The sequence below is a fragment of the Fringilla coelebs genome (assembly GCF_963513975.1).
Source record: "Fringilla coelebs genome assembly, chromosome: 1".
NCBI classification, from domain to species: domain Eukaryota; kingdom Metazoa; phylum Chordata; class Aves; order Passeriformes; family Fringillidae; genus Fringilla; species Fringilla coelebs.
Window position 1 is genome coordinate 132,189,466 of NC_140028.1, and position 26,226 is coordinate 132,215,691.

General features: G+C 38.3%; 1 protein-coding gene across 1 annotated transcript in view; it reads right to left on the bottom strand.

The window, feature by feature from the left end:
- ITGA8 (integrin subunit alpha 8) overlaps positions 1 to 26,226 on the bottom strand; it is a gene marked incomplete at its 5' end in the record, with an annotated part of 115,599 nt that overhangs the window by 38,065 nt on the left and 51,308 nt on the right. Inside the window, 8 exons of the mRNA XM_084201604.1 lie at positions 7,237 to 7,317; positions 10,292 to 10,371; positions 15,895 to 15,987; positions 22,373 to 22,520; positions 23,452 to 23,519; positions 23,989 to 24,126; positions 25,279 to 25,433; positions 25,971 to 26,026. Of these exons, the coding sequence (XP_084057730.1) occupies positions 7,237 to 7,317; positions 10,292 to 10,371; positions 15,895 to 15,987; positions 22,373 to 22,520; positions 23,452 to 23,519; positions 23,989 to 24,126; positions 25,279 to 25,433; positions 25,971 to 26,026 (819 nt within the window). The remainder of the gene's footprint in view (positions 1 to 7,236; positions 7,318 to 10,291; positions 10,372 to 15,894; positions 15,988 to 22,372; positions 22,521 to 23,451; positions 23,520 to 23,988; positions 24,127 to 25,278; positions 25,434 to 25,970; positions 26,027 to 26,226) is intronic.

The window sequence follows — 26,226 nt, forward strand, 5'->3', positions numbered from 1 at the left end:
ATAGCATAGCCTAAGATATTATAGCATGGCCTAGGATATTATAGCATGGCCGAGCTTATTATAGCATGGCCTAGGATATTATCACATGGCCTAGCCTATTATAGCATGGCCTAAGATATTATGACATGGCCTAGCCTATTGTAGCATGGCCTAGGATATTATGACATGGCCTAGCCTATTATAGCATGGCCTAGGATATTATCACATGGCCTAGCCTATTATAGCATGGCCTAGCCAACTATAGCATGGCCTAAGATATTATGACATGGCCTAGCCTATTGTAGCATGGCCTAGGATATTATGACATGGCCTAGCCTATTATAGCATGGCCTAAGATATTATCACATGACCTAGATTATTATAGCATGGCCTTGCCTATTATAGCATGGCCTAAGATATTATCACATGGCCTTGCCTATTATAGCATGGCCTAAGATATTACCACATGGCCTAGGATATTATAGCATGGCCTAGCCTATTATCGCATGGCCTAGCCTTCTATAGCATGGCCTAGGATATTATAGCATGGCCCAGCCTATTATAGCATGGCCTAAGATGTTATAGCATGGCCTAAGATGTTATAGCATGGCCTAGGATATTATCGCATGGCCTAGGATATTATAGCATGGCCTAGCCTATTATCACATGGCCTAGCCTATTATCGCATGGCCTAGCCTTCTATAGCATGGCCCAGCCTATTATAGCATGGCCTAAGATGTTATAGCATGGCCTATGATATTATCACATGGCCTTGCCTATTATAGAATGGCCTAGCCTATTATAGCATGGCCTCAGATATTATCACTTGGCCTAGCCTATTATAGCATGGCCTGGGATATTATCACATGGCCTAGCCTATTATAGCATGGCCTTGCCTATTATAGCATGGCCTAAGATATTATCACATGGCTTAGCTTATTATAGCATGGCCTAGGATATTATAGCATGGCCCAGCCTATTATAGCATGGCCTATGATGTTATAGCATGGCCTAAGATATTATCACATGGCCCAACCTATTATAATATGCCCTAGGATATTATGACATGGCCTAGGATATTATTGCATGGCCTATGATATTATATCATGGCCTATGATATTATAGCATGGCCCAGCCTATTATAGCATAGCCTAGGATATTATCACATGGCCTAGGATATTATCACATGGCCCAGCCTATTATAGCATGGCCTAAGATATTATCACATGGCCTAGGATATTATCACATGGCCTAGCCTATTATCGCATGGTCCAGCCTATTATAGCATGGCCCCGCCTATTATAGCATGGCCTAAGATGTTATAGCATGGCCTAGGATATTATCACATGGCCTTGCCTATTATAGCATGGCCTAGCCTATTATAGCATGGCCTAAGATATTATCACTTGGCCTAGCCTATTATAGCATGGCCTGGGATATTATCACATGGCCTAGCCTATTATAGCATGGCCTTGCCTATTATAGCATGGCCTTGCCTATTATAGCATGGCCTAAGATATTATCACATGGCCTAGCCTATTATCGCATGGCCCAGCCTATTATAGCATGGCCCAGCCTATTATAGCATGGCCTAAGATGTTATAGCATGGCCTAGGATATTATCACATGGCCTTGCCTATTATAGCATGGCCTAGCCTATTATAGCATGGCCTAAGATATTATCACTTGGCCTAGCCTATTATAGCATGGCCTGGGATATTATCACATGGCCTAGCCTATTATAGCATGGCCTTGCCTATTATAGCATGGCCTTGCCTATTATAGCATGGCCTAAGATATTATCACATGGCTTAGCTTATTATAGCATGGCCTAGGATATTATAGCATGGTCCAGCCTATTATAGCATGGCCTATGATGTTATAGCATGGTCTAGGATATTATAGCATGGCCTAGCCAATTATAGCATAGCCTAAGATATTATCACATGGCCTAGGATATTATAGCATGGCCTAGGATATTATCACATGGCCCAGCCTATTATAGCATGGCCTAGCCTGTTATAGCATGGCCTAGGATATTATCGCATGGCCCAGCCTATTATAGCATGGCCTAGCCTATTATAGCATGGCCCAACCTATTATAACATGGCCTAGGATATTATCGCATGGCCTAGGATGTTATATCATGGCTTATGATATTATAGCATGGCCCAGCCTATTATAGCATGGCCTAGCCTATTATAGCATGGCCTATGATATTATAGCATGGCCTAGCCTATTATAGCATGGCCCAGCCTATTATAACATGGCCTAGGATATTATCACATGGCCTAGGATATTATCACATGGCCTTGCCTATTATAGCATGGCCTAGGATATTATAGCATGGCCTAAGATGTTATAGCATGGCCCAGCCTATTATAGCATGGCCCAGCCTATTATAGCATGGCCTAAGATGTTATAGCATGGCCTAGGATATTATCACATGGCCTTGCCTATTATAGCATGGCCTAGCCTATTATAGCATGGCCTAAGATATTATCACTTGGCCTAGCCTATTATAGCATGGCCTGGGATATTATCACATGGCCTAGCCTATTATAGCATGGCCTTGCCTATTATAGCATGGCCTTGCCTATTATAGCATGGCCTAAGATATTATCACATGGCCTAGCCTATTATCGCATGGCCCAGCCTATTATAGCATGGCCCAGCCTATTATAGCATGGCCTAAGATGTTATAGCATGGCCTAGGATATTATCACATGGCCTTGCCTATTATAGCATGGCCTAGCCTATTATAGCATGGCCTAAGATATTATCACTTGGCCTAGCCTATTATAGCATGGCCTGGGATATTATCACATGGCCTAGCCTATTATAGCATGGCCTTGCCTATTATAGCATGGCCTTGCCTATTATAGCATGGCCTAAGATATTATCACATGGCTTAGCTTATTATAGCATGGCCTAGGATATTATAGCATGGTCCAGCCTATTATAGCATGGCCTATGATGTTATAGCATGGTCTAGGATATTATAGCATGGCCTAGCCAATTATAGCATAGCCTAAGATATTATCACATGGCCTAGGATATTATAGCATGGCCTAGGATATTATCACATGGCCCAGCCTATTATAGCATGGCCTAGCCTGTTATAGCATGGCCTAGGATATTATCGCATGGCCCAGCCTATTATAGCATGGCCTAGCCTATTATAGCATGGCCCAACCTATTATAACATGGCCTAGGATATTATCGCATGGCCTAGGATGTTATATCATGGCTTATGATATTATAGCATGGCCCAGCCTATTATAGCATGGCCTAGCCTATTATAGCATGGCCTATGATATTATAGCATGGCCTAGCCTATTATAGCATGGCCCAGCCTATTATAACATGGCCTAGGATATTATCACATGGCCTAGGATATTATCACATGGCCTTGCCTATTATAGCATGGCCTAGGATATTATAGCATGGCCTAAGATGTTATAGCATGGCCTAGCCTATTAAAGCATGGCCTAGGATATTATCACATGGCCTTGCCTATTAAAGCATGGCCTAGGATATTATAGCATGGCCTAAGATGTTATAGCATCGCCTAAGATATTATCACATGGCCTTGCCTATTATAGCATGGCCTGAGATATTATCACATGGCCTAGGATATTATCACATGGCCTTGCCTATTATAGCATGGCCTTGCCTATTATAGCATGGCCTAGCCTTATATAGCATGGCCTAGCCTATTATAGCATGGCCTAAGATATTATCACATGGCCTAGCCTATTATAGCATGGCCTAGGATATTATAGCATGGCCTAGGATATTATAGCATGGCCTTGCTTATTATAGCATGGCGTAGCCTGTTATAGCATGGCCTAATATATTATAGCATGGCCTAGCCTATTATCACATGGCCTAGGATATTATCACATGGCCTAGCCTATTATAGTATGGCCTTGCCTATTATAGTATGGCCTAAGATGTTATAGCATGGCCTAGGATATTATCACATGGCCTAGCCTACTATAGCATGGCCTAGGATATTATAGCATGGCCCAGCCTATTATAGCATGGCCTAGCCTTCTATAGCATGGCCTAGCCTCTTATAGCATGGCCTAAGATATTATCACATAGCCTAGCCTATTATTGCATGGCCTATGATATTATAGCATGGCCCAGCCTATTATAGCATGGCCTAGGATATTATCGCATGGCCTAGGATATTATCACATGACCTAGGATATTATAGCATGGCCCAGCCTATTATAGCATGGCCTAAGATATTATCACAGGGCCTAGCCTATTATAGCATGGCCTAGCCTATTATAACATGGCCTAGGATATTATCACATGGCCTAGGATATTATAGCATGGCCTATGATATTATAGCATGGCCTAGCCTATTATAGCATGGCTCAGCCTATTATAGCATGGCCTAGGATATTATCACATGGCCTAGCCTATTATAGCATGGCTCAGCCAATTTTAGCATGGCCTAGCCTGTTATAGCATGGCCTAAGATGTTATAGCATGGCCTAGGATATTATCACATGGCCTAGGCAATTATAGCATAGTCTAACATATTATAGCATGGCCTAGCCTATTATAGCATGGCCTAAGATATTATCACATGGCCTAGGATATTATAGCATGGCGTAGCCTATTATAGCATGGCCTAGGATATTATAGCATGGCCTAGGATATTTTCATATGGCCTAGGATCTTGTCACATAAGTCTGTCAACAAAACATTTGGGAATGCTATAGCTAATAAGGAAAGTAAAATACTTAGGAAAGAAACTGGAAGTTTAAGAATTAAGAATTTCCCTGTATTTAATAGCCTGTTTCCTAGAACTGCAGGCTGCAATTCAAGCAACTTTTTCCACTTTTCACCAAGCTTCTAAGAACTGGGCATTTTTGGTCATTTTTTGGTCTATCTATTTACATGTTACAGAAGATTTCATTAAAAGGAACACTCTCTGGCACAGAAAAATCATGATGGTAGCAAAGTTTCCAAAGAGTCTGCAAAGAATAAAAAGTTTGTAAGACTTATTTAATAAAGTGAGGAAAAAAAAAAAAAATAGAATCCACAGTACTGGAAGCAACCCTTACTGGGAAGTCCTGTGTATGTAACCACAACTGTTCCAGTCTGAAACTCCAGCCTGTCCTCAGCCTGGGTGTTCACCCATGGCAACACCTAGCAGCTGATGGCTCCGAAAACTTTCTCACACTTTCTCTGTAGCCCATTAAATAACACCTTTGATTCTTTTTTCCTCAGCCTCTACTTCTGTATTACACCTTTTATATTTTTCACCTCTCTTTCCATCCAGCTCATTTTCTTAGATCACCACTAGCTTCAGAGAATGAAATAATATTCTCACTTCTGCTCTTATTAAACATGTTGTATTTCAAGTCCTCCTTTTCAGAAATAAAATAATTAACATGTATCCACACATTGTTTGACTGCCAGGTTTTTTTTTTTCACCTGACTAGTTTTAGTGTCTTATTAACCTGGAATACACTTACAAAATATGATGAAAAAATCCTTTAAAAATCTTTCAGATTTAGACTGAATATTAGATCAGATTAGAGCAGATAGATTGAATATTAGAGCAGAAAACATGTTCTCTGTGATCTGCAAAATTATTTGACTTATTGTTAGCACTAGGTAGTCATATTGTCTTGAAAGTGACAACAATATATACATTTTTATAAATTAAAAAATCCATAAATAAATACATTTATATTTGTTTCCATCTAAGGCAGCCCCTTGAGGTGCATCACATTAGAGACTTCTACTCCCCTTGCATCAGCCAAGTCTCATGGCCTGACTGTGGAAGTGAATCTGGGCCTTGTAGCTCCTGTTCAACTCCTGCAGAGATGATAATGGTTAGGGGTTTTTTTGAGCTGCACTTTCATAAGAGGAGATGTTAGAAATCTAATATCCTCGACAAAAAGCATTGGGGAAAATTATTTGCTTTAAAAAGACATCCTCCTGACTTCCTCCAGGATGCCACAATAGGAGTCTAGCTCCAAGATTTAACAGGGCACTCTAATATTCTTATAAAATCTTAGAATCATTTAGGTTGGAAAAAACCTTAAAGATCATGGAGTCCAAGCATTAAACTAGTGCTGTCAAGTTCACCATTAAATCATGTCCCTCAGTGCCAGATCTACATGTCTTTTCAGTATCTCCCAGGATAGTGACTGTACCACTTCCCTGAGGAGCCTCTTCCAGTCCCTGACAACTCTTTCTGTGAAGATTTTCCTGATATCTAAACTGAACCTCCCCAGCTGCCAATAGAGGCCATTTCATCTTGTCCTGTCACTTGTCATCTGGGAGAGGAGACTGATTCCCACCACACTACCACCTCCTTTCAGTTATTTGTAGAGAGCAATAAGGTCTTCCTAAGCCTCCTTTTCTCCAGGCTGAACACCCCCAGCTCCCTCAGCTGCTCCAGCCCTTCACCAGCTTTGCTCCTCTTTGCTGGACTTGCTCCTGTACCTCACTGCCCTTCTTGTAGAGAGGGGAGCGAACATGATGCCAGTACTGGAGGTATGGCCTCACCAGTGCCAAGGGCAGGGCTGATCAGTGCCTGCTGGCCACACCATGTCTGACACAAGCCAGGATGCCACTGGCCTTCTTGGCCACATAGGCACAGGGCTGCCTCCTGTTCAGCTGGCAATTATCGCCTAATTGCATTTTATAATTTCCAAAACCAAGCTGTATATGAAAACAGAGATAGAAATGATCATCTTTGATTATATCCTGTGCTTGTTTAATTTTGGTATACTTTGTGTCAGCAAACAGTTTATCACAACTCATTTCTTACTCATCCTTTCTCCGAAGGCCTCACTCTGCTCTCTATTACCACATGCCTTGCCATAATGTGTTTCACATTTCCAGCCATAAAAGCAGTAGATTCTGTTTGGTATTCAGCATTAAGGATCCAAGTGGTTGCAAAAGAAGACCTACACATGTGAGCAGGCATTTTATGTTAGTAACATCCATGCACAATTTGAATGCCCAAATAGGATGTTGGCTCTGACTGGTGTTACTACAGTGTGAGATTCTTTAGGTTGCTGTCTTTGCACAGACAGTCAATAAGTTTGCAGCAGCACCATCCTGCAAGGCTTGCAGGGGTGAGACCCAGGTGTCCTAGGTGGATAAGGCATTTGGGTTTGTAATATGCCAAAAGATTCACTCCATGGGATCATCATATGCAGAAAGATTCTGCAAAAAAGCAGTTATCATAATGAGTTGAAATAGTTGCACACTTACCCTCTGATCTGTACTTGAGCCACAGCACTGATGTTGATATGGAGGTTCACTAAGTTGCTGGTGGGATTTATCTTGTTAGAACTGGAAAAAATATGTACAAGTATTAGCAAAGGTTTTATATCAGAACTCTAGATTATCCTATCACTCAACACACAAGGCTCACTGGGCATATTAAAAAATGGGATTCCTATTGGCACTCTTTAGTCTTGTAGGACACTGGTATTTAAACTGGATATTATTTGAGCTCATCACATATTTAATAATATCTTCAACTCAAGCTTCCTTTAAAGAATCCTGTGATGATGAATAAAATGATACAAATTTATTTGGCTCAGAATATCTTGTACAACTTGGCTATCTGTATAGATAGAAGTATCTTAATAGAATAGAACTTTGTTTCATACACTGGAGGAAGGCAGTGTTAATGAACAAGACAAGCTTTGTTAGAATAAAGTTGATTTTTATGACTCTCCAAACCTGTGACTTTTGCATGACTGAGTCTTTGGGGAAAAAGAACCAAGATCAACTGTTTCTTTCATTTTCTTATTTACTTCCCTCCCCTATCTAGAGCGTTTACATTTTTAAAACCACTTAGCAGTGAAAACAGATCTCTGTGTTTAAAATCAGAGCTCTCACTCATCTTATTGTCTTTTCTGATTGTAAATCCTTAGTAATAAATGTAGTTTCTCTTACTTCAAAAGGCTACTCCTGTGATTATAGCCCATTCCTATAAATAAAGGTTTGCAAGTTCCAATTCATGAAGATAGTGAAGTAATTACAGACTTAGTATTTATTTAATTATGAGATTAACAACACTAAATTTGGATTTTTTTTTTTCAGTCAAGTGTGGTCTTCCTTGCTCCATGAACACCAAGTTTCTATTGCTGTCCCAGTGTGCTGGTATCACATCTGGGTAGCATCAGTCAATTGGAAACATTCAGAGGAGGTCAGCATTTCCAGTGACTGACTCCTGAGGAATAAAGAGCTTTGATCCAGGCTTTCTGGTTACAGATTGCTGAAATTAAGCACAGCTCTAATTTGTTTGTAAACTAATGCAGATTCCCATCAAACATTTTTGAAGTTTTAGGTAATCCTCTATAGCATTGTTTTGAGTATAAATGTACAAAAATTGTTTAAAGTGTAAAAATTATTATACCACTATTTTGTTAGAATAAGCTGCTCTCCAATTTGCTTATTTGTCTTACTCTCCATAGAGTTAAAATACAGATTTTGATCATACATATCTGGTATTCAAACCTTGTTCATGCTTTATGGCATTTTTTAGAGAAGAAAACAGCTGAAATAGAAGTGGCAAGACATCTCTCTCTTTAAGAGGCACATAATTGCATAGCAACATCCACATCAGAAAAGGAATCACATTTCAAGATGCTTCTCAGCCTCTTGCTTGTTTCTTGAAAGTAATGAACTTCAGTTTTGCAAACCAAAATACTTATTTTCCACTTGATGTTTTGAAGCAAATGAAAGTCCTCTCCTTTGAATAAATTAAAGTAGAACTCAAATTCAGATGTATTGTTGCCTCCATCTAGGCAATTTCCTCTGTTTGCTTCACAGAATTCTGCTCACTTTTTCTTTTAGGATTGTTTCATCTGTTCACTAAGAACAGAAACACACAAACTGTCCTGCTGCTTGTGAATGAATGTACAAAGCAGTGAATTTTAATGTAAGGCACATTCCCTGTGCAAGAAATTTCACTCTTTACCCTTTCCATTTTTGTGTTTTTTAAATAGCTCTGTGCTCTTCAACATTTTCATACCAGTTTATAGCCCAACACATTTCCTTCCTTTACATTTTAGTGAGTCGCACTCACAGAGGAAGCATGAGATGTTGTTGTCTCCTGAAGTTCAGACTTATTCCTCAGGAAATTCTTGTCACTTTTTAAAAACTGTGACCTACATTCAACTCTTATTACCCAGACAGATTTAACTACCCAAAAAGCTCTGGACCTCCCCAGTTTCATAGCATGAAAAGGGTGGTGACATGAGCCTTGGATAACCATTTAAAACTATTGCTTGAATTAAGAAATGAGCAGTGGCATGGACAGGGGGCCTGCAAGGTAAATGTTGTGTCTCCTTTCAGAGGAGCTCATGCCCAGGTTTGCCTGATCCCCAGCCAGATTCCAGGGAGAGGGCTGATGCCTGACCAAGTGCCTAATGGACTTCTGTGGCATTGCTGTGCCCTTCCTGAGTTTCTGCATGTCCTTTCCTTTCAAGGGTTACATTATGGAGACATGGCTTAAACATTTCAAATGTCTCAGTTATTTACCATAACGAACATGATCAAGGCCCTCATTAAAGGCCAGACATTAGCAATTAAATCTCTGCATGTGGGGCAGAGAGGGCCCCATACAGAACTCCAGTGAGTATTTGATGAGGACAGATGGAGCAGAAGCCCTTCCTCCTACTGAAAAAGTCCCAGGTTTGTTTTTGCTGTTATCCTAACCCAGCCCACTCTGTGCTTTTTTGTCTCTGTGGAAGAAGTACTGCTCAGCATCAAACACAAGATTCTACAGTATTAATATGTGAGGCCCACAAATGGGGAGGAACCAAATGGAAAAATTACAAAGGTTCACCTGCATCAAACTGAAACAGTTCTCTCCATGCCAGTAAATCTGCTGAGCAGATTTTAGCTGCTTTCCTTTTATTTTCTAAATTTTTGTGAAGAAGCAGCATGTCTAGTTTAATTTAGAGCACGGTATGTTTGTACATATTCACCTTTGTTACAAAGTGATTACCATTTATTAATTCCGAAGTATAAAATAAAGTTCAAATTCGGCAAATCTGCAGAACATGCTTAAAAAATCAGTTAACCTAAATTTTAGAGAAATACCTGAATAACCTGAATTTTTAAGAAATAAGACTGATTTTCCTAACAGTTAATGAGGCTCCAACCTCAAAAAACATCCTGACATAAACTACCATTGGAAAGCCCCTGAAATAACTACTGATACTCAAAAGGGACCTTATTATATAATAAACTTCATATGCCAATAGGAACTAATAATTTAAATAACCATGCTCTTGATAAAATAGCTAACCTTTTTATTTGCAGCTCAAAATTGATGCTGAAGTCTGCATTTTCAAAATGCTGAACAGAAAATCGAATGCCTGTGGAGAACTGAGAAAGAAACAAAACAACAGCTTACTAGAAACAGTTGATCTCCAGATCAATAAAGCAGCACTGTCCAACATTGCATTTCACAGACTTATACTGGATACTGTTGCTTTTCAAAATTAGTATGCAATAACATCATCTAGTTGTTCTCAGGAAAAAATACCCTCCTGCCTCTGTATGTCACCAGATGGAAAACTTGGCTGGAGAGAGGAAAGATCAGAGGAATAGAGAAGCACACTCCCAAGAACACAGCAGTGGGCCCTTCTTCATCCAGACAGTCTTTGCTTTGCTTTGCCAAGCCAAAAGCAAATAACAGTTGTCTGGCAGCTCTGATCCCTGCCTCCATCCATGCACACCCCTGTCCAGGTCTGCAGGGCTCCCTGCATTGTCTCTGCACCTGGCAGCTCTGCACTGCCTGCTTCAGGTGTTGTGGGGCTGACTGAGCACCCGAGGCTAAATTAGCAGCAGTTTAATTTACTTTTAGTTTGATTTTTTTTTCCATTGCAGTTCTGTTAAGAGGAATATAGCTTCAACGTTATATTTGCAGTTCAATTTGCCACAACTTGGAGGGAGTGACCAGAGGAGAGAGTAAAACACACAGGTCCCAAAACTGAAGGAGGTAAGTGCTTCCACTGGTGCTGCTTTGTGTTTTAGCAGACCTGGCTTCCTCCTTCTGATAATTTCCATTTTCTTTGCAAGAAGAGCAGGGATAAGCAGACCAAGTTTATTCAGAAGAGAGAAGGGCTAACTGGAGAAGGAATTTACAATAGCCTCTCATTGGACACATTTACAGCCCCAGTGTGGCAGTGGCAGGTGAGTAACAGGAGATGCCATCTGTCCTCAATGTTCAATTAATTAAATTCTACTGCAATGTTTACATTATTGAATTATTATTTTAATTATTTGAACTGCATGTTTTAAATCTGGTAATTTTCAAAATGTGAATTTTTCAATTCCTACAACTTCTCACTCCCCCCTCTACCTTCCATCTGGCCTAATGGCAGAATTTTTTGCAGGATAACATGCACATTGTACTAGCATTTTTTAAAAAAGGATGGTAACACATAGATATATTCTCCATGTGGACAAACAATCTTTGCGAGAAATTCATCAAAAAGCGTCAGGAAATGAAGACATCATTCCCTAATTTCTGCCAATGTCTGACTAGATTGGGGGGTGAGGGGGAAGGGGGGGTGGGAAGAAATAAAAGTTGTCTGTTTGGCATAATTTTCTCAGAGTATTTCAGGAAACCTTGTTAACAACAGGACAAGACACACCAATGTAGGGACTTAAATTCCACATCATTGAAGATGAGGAATTTTCCTCTGTGAATGTCATTTCATATGTTTAAGCAATTCCTTTTTCCCACCATTTTTTTTTCATTCAGTTCTCCTATTTCTTCATTTGCAGGGGTGCAACACAATCCATCACCAGAACAAAACTTACCCAACATGTTTCAACTACTTGCAGCTGACTCAGGCTGAACCAATACTGTCGTCATAAACTGAATGGCGAGTTCACATCTTTGAGTTCTGATTATCTTAATTTCATAGTTACAGTAGATCTTTTTGAAGCAAAATCTTTCAGATGAAAAGACAGTGCTCATTAAATTGCTCAAAAGTTGAATAGCTGACTTGGAATAAAGATGTAACCTCTTTTTAATTTTAAGCTCACTTTTTGGAGATGATATTAGCAACTCTATTGATATTCCATTCACCTTTAGAACTATAATGACTTTTGTCTGGGAAAAAAAAAATTTCCAGATACTAAACTCACCATTTCTCTTACTGTTTTTACTAACCAGTCTAAATAAATTTGTTTCCACTTATAGCAGAAAAAACATTTGATGAACCAAAGATAAAATTTTCATCAGACAGAGCAGCCTGCATGAACTGCAGTTCTGATGATCTATTACACCCCTGAGGCTTAATCCCCTATTTAATAGTGAAACACACTCCTACTGTACAACTCTAATAAGTTGCAGATGTTGTCTTTGTATACTCATATGACCTTGTTAATGTCACGTAACCCTTGACATTGCTACTAATACTGGGGCAAGGATGCTCACATGCCCTTGCTGAAATCCCACTGAGGCCAAAAGAGTTTAACTTGCTTGAACATATAACTTAGCAATTATGCGACATCCTTATTTTAGAAGCACATAAATTTTTTCAGAATAGTTTATTTTTACTTAAAATTTTAGAAGTGAAGTAAGTTTAATTAAGATTGCATTATTTCCATGTTTGTAACATCATGTGTCTTTCAAATACATGATATTTCTGCTATTACTAATAAGTTTTAACCTATAATGTCTGACAGGATTTAGGAGTATGCTGGGAGACAGAGGTGTAGCTTTTTTTGGAAGTGTCTTAGAGTGCTAAAGAAAGATAAAACCTGGCGCTCTTGAAGATTCAATTTGGTACATACCAAGAAAAAGGCAAGATCTTCCAATCCTCCAGTCTTCTAGCCTTATTTCTATAATTGCTATAAATTCTATTAATTTCTATAATTTCTTATAATTTCTATAAACTTCCAGATTTTTTTACTAGAATTTTCTCACTTGCTAGTGCCACTGAACAGGCATTAGGAAGCTTGTCACTCTGATCCATTTCAGGGCCATTTAGTTTGCATTCTGGACCACTTGGCATTGAGGTTTTCCTTATCAATTCTTTTTATCTTCATTTCTACTCTTTCATCTTTTTTTTTTTTTTAACTTCAAAGATATTACTGAAAAGATGAAATATTTTTTGTGGCCAGTAAACAATTTTAAGGACACAGATGACATAATGCATTTTGAAGACATGAGGTGTCATACAACCCTGTAGTCTGCAGTAATATCCCATGGATTATATTACAAAATCCCAACATAACCCTCACACTCAGAAGTTGATCTTCAAGAGCTCAAGAATTCTAGGATTTCAGGGCGCTGGCAAGTCATTAAGGTGACTCAATAGTTAAAGAGTTTTAGGAATGTTTAATTTTGACCTAACCCTTCCTTCCCACTCACAACTTCCACAGAGTCCCTTTCTGACTGAGTGTTTTGAGAATAACTGATCTCCTGCCAGAGCAGAATTGTTTTGCAAAACTGGAAATGGATCAGAGCAACCTTTTGAGATTTATGCAATTTGTACAAAGCACTGGTATTTTGCTTTTGGAAGTACATTTGCCATCACAAATATGTTTGGACTGAAAAAACACAAGTCCTTTCACCTTTACTGAACTTCCAGGAGAGCTGGCTTCAAAGATAAATTGAGGATTTAAGATTTCACTTACTCTAATCAAACAATGTTGCCATCTGGCTATGTAATGCTCTACCTTTGTATGCCTCAATTTTAAAGGTATGGATTATTTTGTTCTAAAGTAGAAAACCCTTGAATATGTTATGAGCCCTGCTGTTTTATTCTGCTACTTCTCTCTTTATGAGGTAGTTTGCTTAGTAGTATCTGTTAATGGAACTTAGAGCAGTCCTAGAGTTGATTCTGAAGAGAAGAAGGATTAGTTATGGTGTGAAAATTCATGAAGAGACAGGCGAGAGTAGTAATGTTTTAGTGGCCACCAAATGGCATTCCTGAAGTCTTCACACTGTTAGTGCTAGCATTTTGGGTGAAGGATGATGTAGAAACAGGGCTTTGGATTCAAAGGGAGGAGTATTAGGGTCTGTAGTCTAACACCTCTACACTCACACCTTTCCATTGCTTATGCTTGTGACAATATGCAAACTGCAAAGATTTCCTTCTTGGCACACAAGCTAGTGTCTCTCATGTTTGGTTTTCCTTTTCTCTTCCAGCCCAAAGGTTTTTATGCTCTCCTGCCCCATTCCACTGCATCCCAATCACCTACAATATTCTTGTCCACTTCTGTCTGTGTCTTGAGAATTTGCTTCTGCCTTGACACTAACTAGGAAACTACTAAGCAGATAAGTAAAACTGCTGTCTTCTCAGTACAAGAAATTATTTGCCTTGAATTGGAAACTGTCTCATGCTTTGGCCTGTCATTGCATGCCATCATCCCATTATGAAAATTCTATTCCTCAGAAATGTTTTCAATTACTTTTACTTTTTAGAATTTTCATTAGTAGAATAAAACAAAACCCTCAAAATCTTTTGGCCTTCTTGTCTATGTCCTTCCCAGAAAATGTTTATAGTAATCTCTTCAGGCTTTTAGTTCAAAGTAGTTCAATGTAGAAGGATCCTCACCAGGAAGATTCCTCTTCCCAGGAGGTCCATCACCTAGAGCTTAATTCTCAATGGTTTCCACCTCCCTTTAGTCCCAGAGAATCTCTGGCAGTGCCTGTGGCCATGCAAGCAGATGACTCTGTGAGACACCTGCCCTCACTCACTTTCTAAAGCTGTATGTCTGATCTCAGGCTATCCAAAAGATCTGAAGAAATTTATTCTAATCCCAATCTCCAATGACGTGACCCATTTGGTTCTTCTATCAAGGGTCAGACATGAACTGCTTCAAGATTAAGAGGTCAGGAAAGCTCCCCTCTACACAGAGAATGAAGATTGAAATACTGATCTTCCATAGGCTAAACCTTAATTTAGTAGGTATTTTGAAAATACTAAAGAAATTTGCTTTGGTTTCTTTGCAAAGCCATACGTCCAATATGAAATTCCAACAGCAGTTGTTTTCAATTCAAAGCTGTTATTTATTCCGGATATATGTTTATGCTGTCGATTGCTTTGTTTTTATTAGGACAGTTTTTTTTCTAAGTATCAATATTTGGATCATTTTCTTTTAGTTAAATATTTATAGAACTTGAGAATTTATGAGAAACACTAAATTCCTCTGCAAGAGCATCCATAGCTGAACATTCCTGGATTTAACTGGGTTGTTTTGTCATGACATAGAGACAAAGAATGACAATTGTGAAATTTTTTATCTCCAAACCTATTATTTATCCTTACCTAGTGTTCATCATCACTTATTATGCAGTTCTGCTTTTGTCCAAAAACAAGGTTACCATCATTCCATCTAATGTGCAGTATGATTTATGAGAGGCTAAGGGAAATCTTTAGAATTAAAATAATAACTTTAAAGCAAAAGTTTATTCCAAACACACTTTCTTTGATATAAACTGTGATATAAACTGGTAATACAACCCTTATGCACTCAAGATGAGAATTAGGCTGATGAAGTTGTCATTTACTATACATATATCTTTATGTTTTAAGTAGAGAGGATTCTAAAAGGGAGAAATAAACTGATCACATTATAGATTGGAATTCTCATTATACTAGTGCAACTTCTAATGAAATGATAGTTATAAATTGAGTCACTCTCACTTTCTTTGAGTGACATAAACCCCAAGTTCTAGCATAATTAATCTTTTAGAAAAACAAATTGCTACTTTTTTAAAAGCACAGTTCTGCCTCTTATTACACCAACAATTTCTTGTCCTGGTAAATAATTTGGTTTATGTGCTGCTTATAGGGACGCATTCTGGTAATTGAATATATTTCCTTTTGTTCCCCTTTAAAATTCATATGATAAAATCAGTAAATGCATCTGGTTTTCCCTTACGTTTGCGCCAGCCACCATGGGGTTCCCAAGATCACAAACCACCATTCTAGTTTCATTTTCCATCTTGTAATCACAGCTCAACACACGCAGGGCCTGCAACAAAGGGACACCAATACAGAGGTCAGAGATCACAGTGAAATGTATCCAGTGGGGAAAGTGATGCCTTTTTGACTGTGACCTTTCTTTTGATTTCAGACACCTGCTTAGAGCACTATCAAAACATTTAGTTGGTTATTGTCAGACAACGGGGGAAAACTGATGCCAGGGAAAAACAAACAGGATAGTTTCCCAGTACCTTAAGAACCAGGATGAGATCACTCTATGTCTAGTTTTACCATACTGCTTTGTTGTTGTGAATCATTCCTATAGCCATAATGACTCAACAGAGACACAAAGAGTAGACTAAGTGAGAATAGGTCTCACAGTAATTACAGTGGTATCCATCACAAGAAATCTCTATAACAAATTTCTGGCATTGGCAAAACTTGAACATGGATCAATTCTAGATCTTTGTTTTCCAATCTGTGGTAAAATACTAAGAATGTTAAATACTTCTGTAAAAACATAACCTGTTATGTGTGTTTATAAATTAGCAACAAAGGAGATAGACTTTCCCATTATCAGATATAAAGGCTTTTGCTGTTTATAGCAATCCTTATCACTAGTAATATCACCTGTAAACAAAACAAACTCTACAAAAGGAGGTACAGCTACAAAACAGTGCAAGCTAGGCAATACAGAATAAAGCAAAGCAATAAAATATGGGGGGTTTGCAATAAAATGTGCTGGGTTTTTTTTCTGTTTTCCTCTGACATCTTCAAAAAATGAAGGCATTTCCATGTATGTGCAGAAACCAGCTATGTAAAAGCAGGATGCAGCAAGTTGCATTACCTTTCTGCTCATTTGTGATTCTCACAGATGAAGCAGTGTGAATGAGTTCATGCCCTCTATATAAAGACCTGGGAAATCTCTGCACCAATTTGCCCTATCTGTAAAAGCCAGCATGGACATGCTGTCCTTGTAACTTCCTGAGATTAAAAGAAAAGACAGGGCATGTCCTAAGCAGAGCCCATGTGAAGCATGCCCTCAGCACACACCTCATTGTATGCTGACATTTTTACAGTTTGCTAGGAGGAAGCAAAAGTTTGTTACACAGCATGTCCAGTGCACTAATAGCCTTCCCAAACCTCTCTAGGGTTGGGAGGGAAATATTTTTACACTCTTTCCAGCTGGTTAATTAGAGGTGGGAAGCAAGGCATGGGAGAAAAGAGGGTGTTAACACCTTCTGGAAACATGTCTGGAAAATTGTCCATTTGATCTTGATGTGTGGGTTTATAGTTTTGCTTTTACTGGGGGAGAGGGGTTGAAATTGAAGTCTAAAAGTTAGAGATTAATACTCATTTGTATAAGATACTTGGGAGTTTCTTTAAAGATGCTGCATTATAGACCAACACAAAGTCAATCAGCCCTTATCACATTTTTTTTTTTTTTCTCCCTCAAAGGCTGAGAAAATAGAGGAATTTTCCAAGGACTTCTTTGGCAATCTGGAGGTTATGTTCCTAGACTAACAATGATTAATGCTGCAGAATTTATCTGACCAACATCACAAAAGCTAATTTGTGCAGTCTGAAGATGTGACAAAGGGTCAACCGTGGTAGAATTCCTTCCATAATGAGATTTACTGTCTTTGTTTTTGCACTGATCATCTTTTTGAGGTTGTTAAGCACAAAATAGGAAAATTAAAACCAGGCAGGAAGCTGGCAAGAGCTGAGACTTGTACATCTACTGTTGCCAGTATCATTACATTCACATGTAACTCAGCCAGATGGAAGGGCTTGCCACAAAGCCCTTCTACCTGACATTGGTAGCAATTCACATTTCTGTAGCAACCCATGGGGTTTTTTGCAATCTTGAGCAGAAGTAAAACCCCAACAACTATGATGTGTACTTCCAGGGTGGATTTAACTAGAAAGTGATTGGATGCTTTAAGTAATCCAGGCAGCCTACAAACTTGAAACGTTTTTGCGGTTGTAAGGACGAATTACTAACTGATGCCACAGCAGTTAAACACAACAAGCTGGCAAGTAAAAAACTTCCTCTTTCCTTTACCATCACCTTCCAATTTTATTTTCTGAGGAAAAGGGGATGGATTAGTTGATTTAATTAGTTGATTAGGGGATCTTCTAGTTGATGTACATTTATGTATCTAGCTTATGTATGAAGAGTAGTCTTTGCCTTCACCAAGCTCAAATCATGTCTCATCTAGCCAGCCACAATGTACCTAGCCTCAGAATTTCCATATAAGACAAGAATATTCCAGGTCTTTTTCTCATTTTAAGAGTGGCATGCTTTAGTTCAGAAGGGCATGGGGGAAATGGCTCAGAGCTTATCCACTGCAATACCTGCCTGGATGTGACCTTCACCACTCTGCAGTTTCCAGTCTGAGCAGAGGCAGCTCTGCCAAAATACATAATGTTTTTGGTGTGTAACAAATATCTGTTAATGCTTTCTATTTGCCTGATTTACTAATGATTCCATAAGCATTTGGGTCCCAGCTTTTGCTATGAAGGCAGGATTGAGCTGTTCAATATGGGCAGCTCTATCCTGGAGCAAAGGGTTAGTGCACAGCGTTCAGGCAATGGCTGGGGCTTCAAACACACAGTCATGTTAGGGCCTGCTGTGGTGCAAGAATGTCCCATACACAGTATATATTGTCTCTGGATCTCCTGCTGGAAATATGAGGTGATATACGTGGATATACTTTCTTCACTGCAGCTAATTTCAGTAAATTCACACCTACTGCATGTGAACAGTTACTGCAAGCCAATGGGTTTCCAGGAACTAGTGAAGCTGTGGTAATTTTTTCATTTACCTGCTGCCTGGACCTTCTAAGTGTTTCCACAATACAACTGGTGAACAACACACTTGATTTCATTTAAAGTCATTCTATTTCAGTCCTCAGCTTTTGACTGAAGGAAGTGTCAGCATCTGCAGGAAATCAATGAAGCTCCAAAATCATGTCCCTGACCTTAAACTTTAACATCACACATATCCACTTGATTCTCCACTTGCATATGATCACATTTCTGCAAAATGCTGTTCATCTTTTATGCAGTTGTGCAGTCTGTGTGCAATATTCTACAGAATCAGGTCAGAGATAAGAAGGTAATGCCAAATGAGGGAGGTCAAACACTGCATAAACCTGAAGGGAGGAGGTAGAAGACAAGTGAATTTTCAGTGAAGTGTTTGACTTCTTCAGCTTCTAACTGTAATTCAAATGATATAGAATAACACAATACATTGTTAACATGAAATAAAAAAAAGCAGGGCTGGACAGGAGGCACTTAAGGTGTTTCTCTATTAAGCACTTTAATGTGTGTTTCTTTATTAGCTAGGCAAAATCAAGAATAGCCCCACAATAGATAAATATCCTCTATGAATACAGCCAGTTTGAAATTATGACAGAGTAAATGAATTATTTGATTCTACAGATATTTCAGTTCCATCAGAAATGTATCAAGTGATGCATTCAGCTGATGCCATTTCATTTATTCTTGTTTTAGTCTACCTGATTTGTTGGCTCTGAGGAGAATCTTATCTCCACCTTAATACCAGGAATTCTGCAGTTTGGAGAAAAACAGCTACACTGTAAACATGGATGCAACCAAGAGGAAATGGGATCCTGGAGGCAGAGCTTTAAGAACATGACTGCAATAGGCTCCACCATAAACCTACCTGTCTGCTGAAATTGCTTTGCATTAAATTAGGTATATTTCAGGAGCAGTCACAGATGCTCCATTGTCAGGATACAACACAAACATAAAAATAAGAACTGGAATCCTGACTCCACTGCAACTGAAATGAAACCTGTAATTTTCACCTCTAGTCCATGCCTCAAAAAGTGCCTGCAGACCTTTTTTCCATATACCTCAGTATACTGCATCCAGTGATAACTACTGTTATCTTGTCAGTTCAAATTGCTCAAAGCCCTGTAAGTTGAATGAATTGAGTCCCTGTCATTTATACTCACTTATACTCATTGATACTATGACCCCTAAGAATTTGGTCATCCTGGTAACAGAAGAATTTACATTTAGAAAATTTTAGAAGAAATTTACAGTATCAATTTTTTTCCAAATGAACATAAAAGTTAATATTTTAGTTTATGTAATGGAACCATAATATTGCAAAAAATATAGTATAAAGAAATAAACATTTACCATTTAAAAACAATAGGAAGAATAAACTTATTTTCAGTGCCATTTGTAATCCTTGTTAAAATGGTCCTTGAAATGCAGGAAGACACTAAAAATGATGTAGCAATTAGACTAATATTTTGATCCTTCTCAGAAAGAACATGATGATATCTTTTTGAATAAAGTATAAAAAGCAAAAAATATGAAATAAATTATGTGTGTGAGTGAGCTAAGTAAATGTGGAGAAAAGGAAGGCAGTTTTTTATCTACAAGAATTAAGAATTTAATTTGTCAGAAAGGCATTTTTATCTTCCCCAAAATCTGAAAAGAATGAAGCAGTTGTATTGTGTTTCCTGGGTTTTTAAAATTTTGTCTTCAAAAGAAAGAGTATTCTAACTTTAAAACTCCTTCTCAATCCATTCTGGCTTCTCTTTATTCTTCCAAAGCACCAGGATCTTTCCTTCCTTTCTCCATGAGTCTATTGTGTAGGCACTATAAAACAAAATTTTTCCTAAAATGGTAAAAAGCTCTGAATGATTTCTCTCTGGTCCAAACCAGAGAGTGGTTTGGCCTGGAAGGGACCTTAGCGATCATCCAGTTCCACCACCTGCTGTGGACAGGTCACCTTCCACTAGAGCAGGCTGCTCCATCCAACCAAGCCTTACACATTTCAAGGGATGGGGCATCCATAGCTTCCCTGGACAAACTGCTCCAGTGCCTCACCACCCTCACAGCCAAGAAATTTTCTTAGTATCTAATCTAAACCTCCTTTCATTCAGTTCAAATTTATTCTCCCTTGTCCTGTCACAACATGTTAGTGTAAGAAGTCTCTCTCTGTCTTTGGTTTGGCCTCCCTTCAGGTACTGGGAGGCTGATGCAGCCCAGGACACATTTGACTTTCTGGGCTGGGAGTGCACATTGACAACTCATGTCCAGCCTCTTGTCTACTCCCACCCCTCCAGATAACAGATAACTGCTTTCAAAACTTGGGTCTTGAAATTAGTGCCTCCTCTGCCACCTTGGTAACATCCAAAAGAACAGCGAAAGATTTCTAAAGAGGAATGAAGGAAAAAGGTAACCATTTGTAGCATATTAAAGAGAACTTTAGTTTTGTAGATTACAGTCCAAAAAACCAGTGGCTTTGCTGAGAGAACAAAAGGAACAGGCAGTAGGAAAAGGCTGGTGTCTTTAACGTATATTTCTGAGATGTGAGGTTGCAGAGAATTTCTATCATCTTTGATGATAGCATTACTTCTTGTAATTTTTTTTCAAACTAGGTTAGAAGCCCATTAATAAAGTCACTGACAGAAGGAGACTAAGGAAATACCTTTTAAGTTACTTGCAACTTCCTTAAAAACATTTGCCTTCAGAAAGGAAATTAACTTGCTTTCTCCCACTCTCACCCTTAAAGCCCTTTTGAACATTCCAGGCACTAACAGAAAAAAACAGGCTCATGTTGCAACAGCCTGGGAGATATATGTGCAATGAGATGAGGCAATTCAGACTTGCTGTCCAACAGAGAATACATGAACACTCTGCTTGTTTGCAGGATAGGGTTTCATCTTTGCTCTTAAAAAAACAAACAGACCCAAAAAGGAAAAACAATGAATGTTCAGTACAGCTCAGCAGGACTTCAGTCAACATCCTTCTGTGAACACTGGCACATTTTACATTTTAATTGCATTTTTGGTCCATTCATAACATGAAAGAATCGACAACAAGGGAAAGTAACTTTGTCAAGTTTATCCTGCAGTAATGTCCAGCTATTTGGGATACTGGAGCCTGGGACACCCTTAATACTGGTAAAACAGTGGTGTGCTGTGAGAAGAGACAGCAGTGTCCAAGTGTCTGGGGGTCAGCAGGGCTCATTAACTCTGACTGGGAGCTGGTAACATGGGATCCCAGGTTGGAAGCACTAAGGGAATTTGGCAGTATTACTTTCTGCTACTGGTATTCTTTACTGGTTCAAAATCTGAATTATGTGAACACCTCTATTCCTAGCAAAATGTTACAGTATTTGTGTAGTATTATAAAGAAGTTAGTGGGAAGGAGCTGGGTTAATGGGAATGAACCTGAGCTGGGTCTGAACAGAACGATCTTGTCCTTCCCATCTTTTGGAGGCATGGCTTATCTTTACCCTGGGCTGCAAAAGCAAGGATAGCTGAGAGTTGATGGAATCTCCCTTCCTGAAAAGAATCTCTTTATGTGCTGCTTTCAGCTGCTACAGCCTATGTAGGTGATCCTTGCTCTCAGTTATCACTAACATCTTGATTTTACTTTACCTTGTTGTTGCGTTCGACCCCAGTGTAGTCTGCTTCGGGTGGAATCTTTATATGTAGCTCAGCTTCATAGGCTCCTTCCCCATCATTCCTTGGATTTATTATGAGCATGACATAGTTTTCTTCTCCAATTATTAGCTGATCTGTATCCCTGTACATAACATACTACTTGTCAGGAGTTAAAACACACACAGTTAGGATTTACATAAGAATAAAGCAGAAGGACATTTTGCTCTCACAGGATCTGTTCTGGAAAACACTTGGTGAACACAAAATAAAACATTTTCTATAAAAATGACTGCATGAGAAAGTATACCAGCAGCTGGGTAGAAAAGAGGAAAACTGTGGCCAAAATGGACCATCACAAAACTTGAAAGCAATTGGTAAAAAATTTCACATCCTGACTACTTTCTAAACACCAAGAAGTATTTAGTGGAGGAACCACTTGCCACAGGGGTCTCATGAGCATTGTTTTCTGGAGGACACAAAGGTGGTAGTTTTCTCCTCATGTCCATTTAACACAATGACAGAAATTCTCCTGAGACCTGCAATGGCACTGTGCCCTTGTTTCACAGCTACAGTCTGATTCTGATGAGAGTCAGGTAACTCTCAGACATTCCCCACTTGCCCTGCTTGGCACATTTCTCCCTCCACAGGAGAAACTGTTGCCATGTTTAGAAAATTTTATTTTGAGATTAATTTACTTCACTGTATATTGAGTTCAGAAGAATCGTGTCCAAGTTCAAAGTCACTGGCACACTGAAAAAAAAAACTTGAAACCTCCTATGAACAACAATTTGTATCATCTCTTGGTTTTCAGAGAACTAGAGCCACTCCTAACAAAAACCTGCAAACTACATTTTCTATGATAACTGTTAAACATCATGAATGTGGTTTGTTTTAATTTGTACATCCATTTCTTGGTTTTATAGATTAAATGGATTGACAAATTAAAATCTGGAAGTCGAGTAAGAGTGATTAGCTACAGTAAACAACAGAACTGTGTTCTACATCATTCTGTTGCAACAGTTAGCAGTGTCTGGACTTTGTATATACAGCATAATGTATTTTATTTAACTTACGGCACTGCAGAAAGTTGCAAGTCAGGAATACATAAGTTGTCCTCCCCACAGTCAACCAGAATGTAAGCCTGTATCATTGCAAAATAAAAAAATATAATGCAGTTAGTACATGCCTCAAAGTCTAAATCACTTCATTAAATATTGCTAATCTGTCTAAAATACCAGTAGCGCTGCCTCAGTGAATTAAATCTTTTTATTCTTTCTGTAAGTTCCTTTTCATGTGGTAGTCAGAGGTTGGAGACTATTTAGATGGTCAAATATGTCCTTAGCAGAACAATATAATCTTCAGGCCCTTTCCCACACTAACTGGGCTTACATATTCTAGAAGACAATCAAAACTATGAGCACAAGCAAGTTTTGGGGATACTTGAAAGGCCTGTTGGTTCTAGTTTTATATTCAATCTACATTTTGTATTAATTAAATACCTGTCATGTAATTTCTGGCTGTGATACTCTCTTTTAAGGATGAGGACACACATTATATTTGTAAATGCTTTCATGTTTATATACAGAAAATGTGACATGCAAAACTCATACCTGCTCTGCTAGTGAGTTTTTCTGGTAATAGTTCAGTATTGGCTTCACAGTCAAACTATCTTCAAAACTGGATTCATCCAAACTGTAATTGAAGTTTATACTGATGGGAGATAATTTATCTCTAAATTCTGTTTCATCCTGTGAGTAATAATCACATAATAAAAAACAATGGTTTACTATGATTATTTCAGATGGTATAATAAGACAACAGATTGAGACTTATGAAGGTAAAGATGCAGTCTTTACTGAAGGTAAGACATACTTCTTTGACAGATGCTGGCCAAATTCTGGCTGCATGTGGTGTCATTAGGAAAGCAAAGTGACTCACCAGTGATTGGAATGCCCAGAACACATTGCCTCCACAGCCCCACATCTGGAAGAAGCTGGCTGAGCTGAGTAGACTCAGAAATTTTTCAAAGCATTAGCCTAAAATGAAGCTGTTTAAGAGAGACACACAGAACCAACTTCTATCAGCTACTGCCCCCCTTCCTTTTGAAATGGAGGTAGGGCATGTGTGGATTTGTGGAGGTAATATTGCTGGTTTGTACCATAACCAAGAATTTATAAGGCTTAGCAATGGTAAAATTCAATCACCTTTATTGTCTAGGTATGTCCTTACACAGTGCTTGAACCTTCTCCATTTCACCTCCCCTGCCTTTCTTGGATCAGACTTGGAATAATCTACCTCAATTGCATGAGGTAACCCCACCTGCAAGTGAGGAAGTGTTGATCCTTTCTCCTTTACAACTTCAATTCTATAGTTTTAGTTTTTCTAAAAACATTTTAAAACACCTTTAAAATATTTTAAAAACTGTATGAATTTTAGGCCAATATTTCTGGTAAGACTCCTTTAAAATCTTTTGAGCCTAAATTGGCATGATATTTAACATGATTTGTTTATTACTGCACTGAATACTAAAAAAAAAAAATAAAAAGGGATACCAAAAATGGAAAGCAATCTTGCCTTTTTGTATCAGAAGATGCAGTATTTGATCAGAATTTCCAGAAGAGTATGAAATTAATGTATTTTTATACAGAGAAATTCTACAGTCTTCAAAATCATTCCTTCTTTTCTACTTATATTGAAAAAAGATGAGCCAAAGATTTACACAGGGAATTTTTTCAAGGTAGCTCTGGATGTACTGAACATACAGATGAAGTCTATCTTGTATTCCATTTCTGTAATTTTAGAAATTACTCTTCCTTTCCCAGTGACTCCTTTTTGTTATCTTTAAATTCCTGGTACTACTCAAACAATGATGGAAGTCCAAAATATTTTAAACAACTTACTCTGAGATAAACAAGGAAGTCCTGGCAATGGAGTTGTTTCTGTCTTTCTATCACAATAGAGAAGTAGTGATGTGACTGATGGTAATCAAAGAAGAGGGTCCTCTTAACAGCTCCTTTCTGTTTCAATGAATCTAACTGCAATTCACCTTTCAGCACTAAAGGATACCAATAAATAAATTAGTTATTGAATTAACAGGAAAAAAAACCCAGTAAGGAATTCATTCTGTATTATAATTAATTAACCTAAGCAAGTCTTCCAAGAAAAACTAATCCATGCTTTAAGTGCCTGTCTTTTAAAGCCCACTAGGTTTTGATCCAAATTATGCAGGATGTATAATTTAAGCTTTCTTATTCTTCTGACAGATCATATGTGTACAGGACTTCTGTCCCTTTAATTTTTATTTTTCCAAAACAGAACATTCTCCAACAAGGTACATTCTTGGTTTTATTTAGAAAATGACTTAAACGGAAACAAAAATCCTTTAAGTGAGTAATAAAAGGTTTACATTTACACACACACATATACATATACATATATATCTGTATCTCTATATATAAAAATACTTTTTTTTAAACTGCATTTTCTTGCCTTAGGAGGATCTCACTCCTATTGTATTCCCAAGTGTAGGAAAAAATACATTTGAAATGGAGCAGGACTAGAGTAAATTACAGGAGTAGAAAACATTTCTTACCTATCTCATCTGAAATACTTTGACCTTCAAAATCTGCACAGACTCTTACAGTAAAGCTACATAAAAAAAGGAGAAGTAATTCATTATTAGAATGAAGGGAGAAAATGGACTGATGTGGGAATCAGCAGTTCCCAAGTCATATCTTTTAAGTTTTACTTTCATTTGCTTAAGAAGATGTTAACTGAGATTGTATCTAGCTACCCATGATATTCCCTAATTATGTCAGGAAGTCTCCTAAGCTTCACTAATAACCACA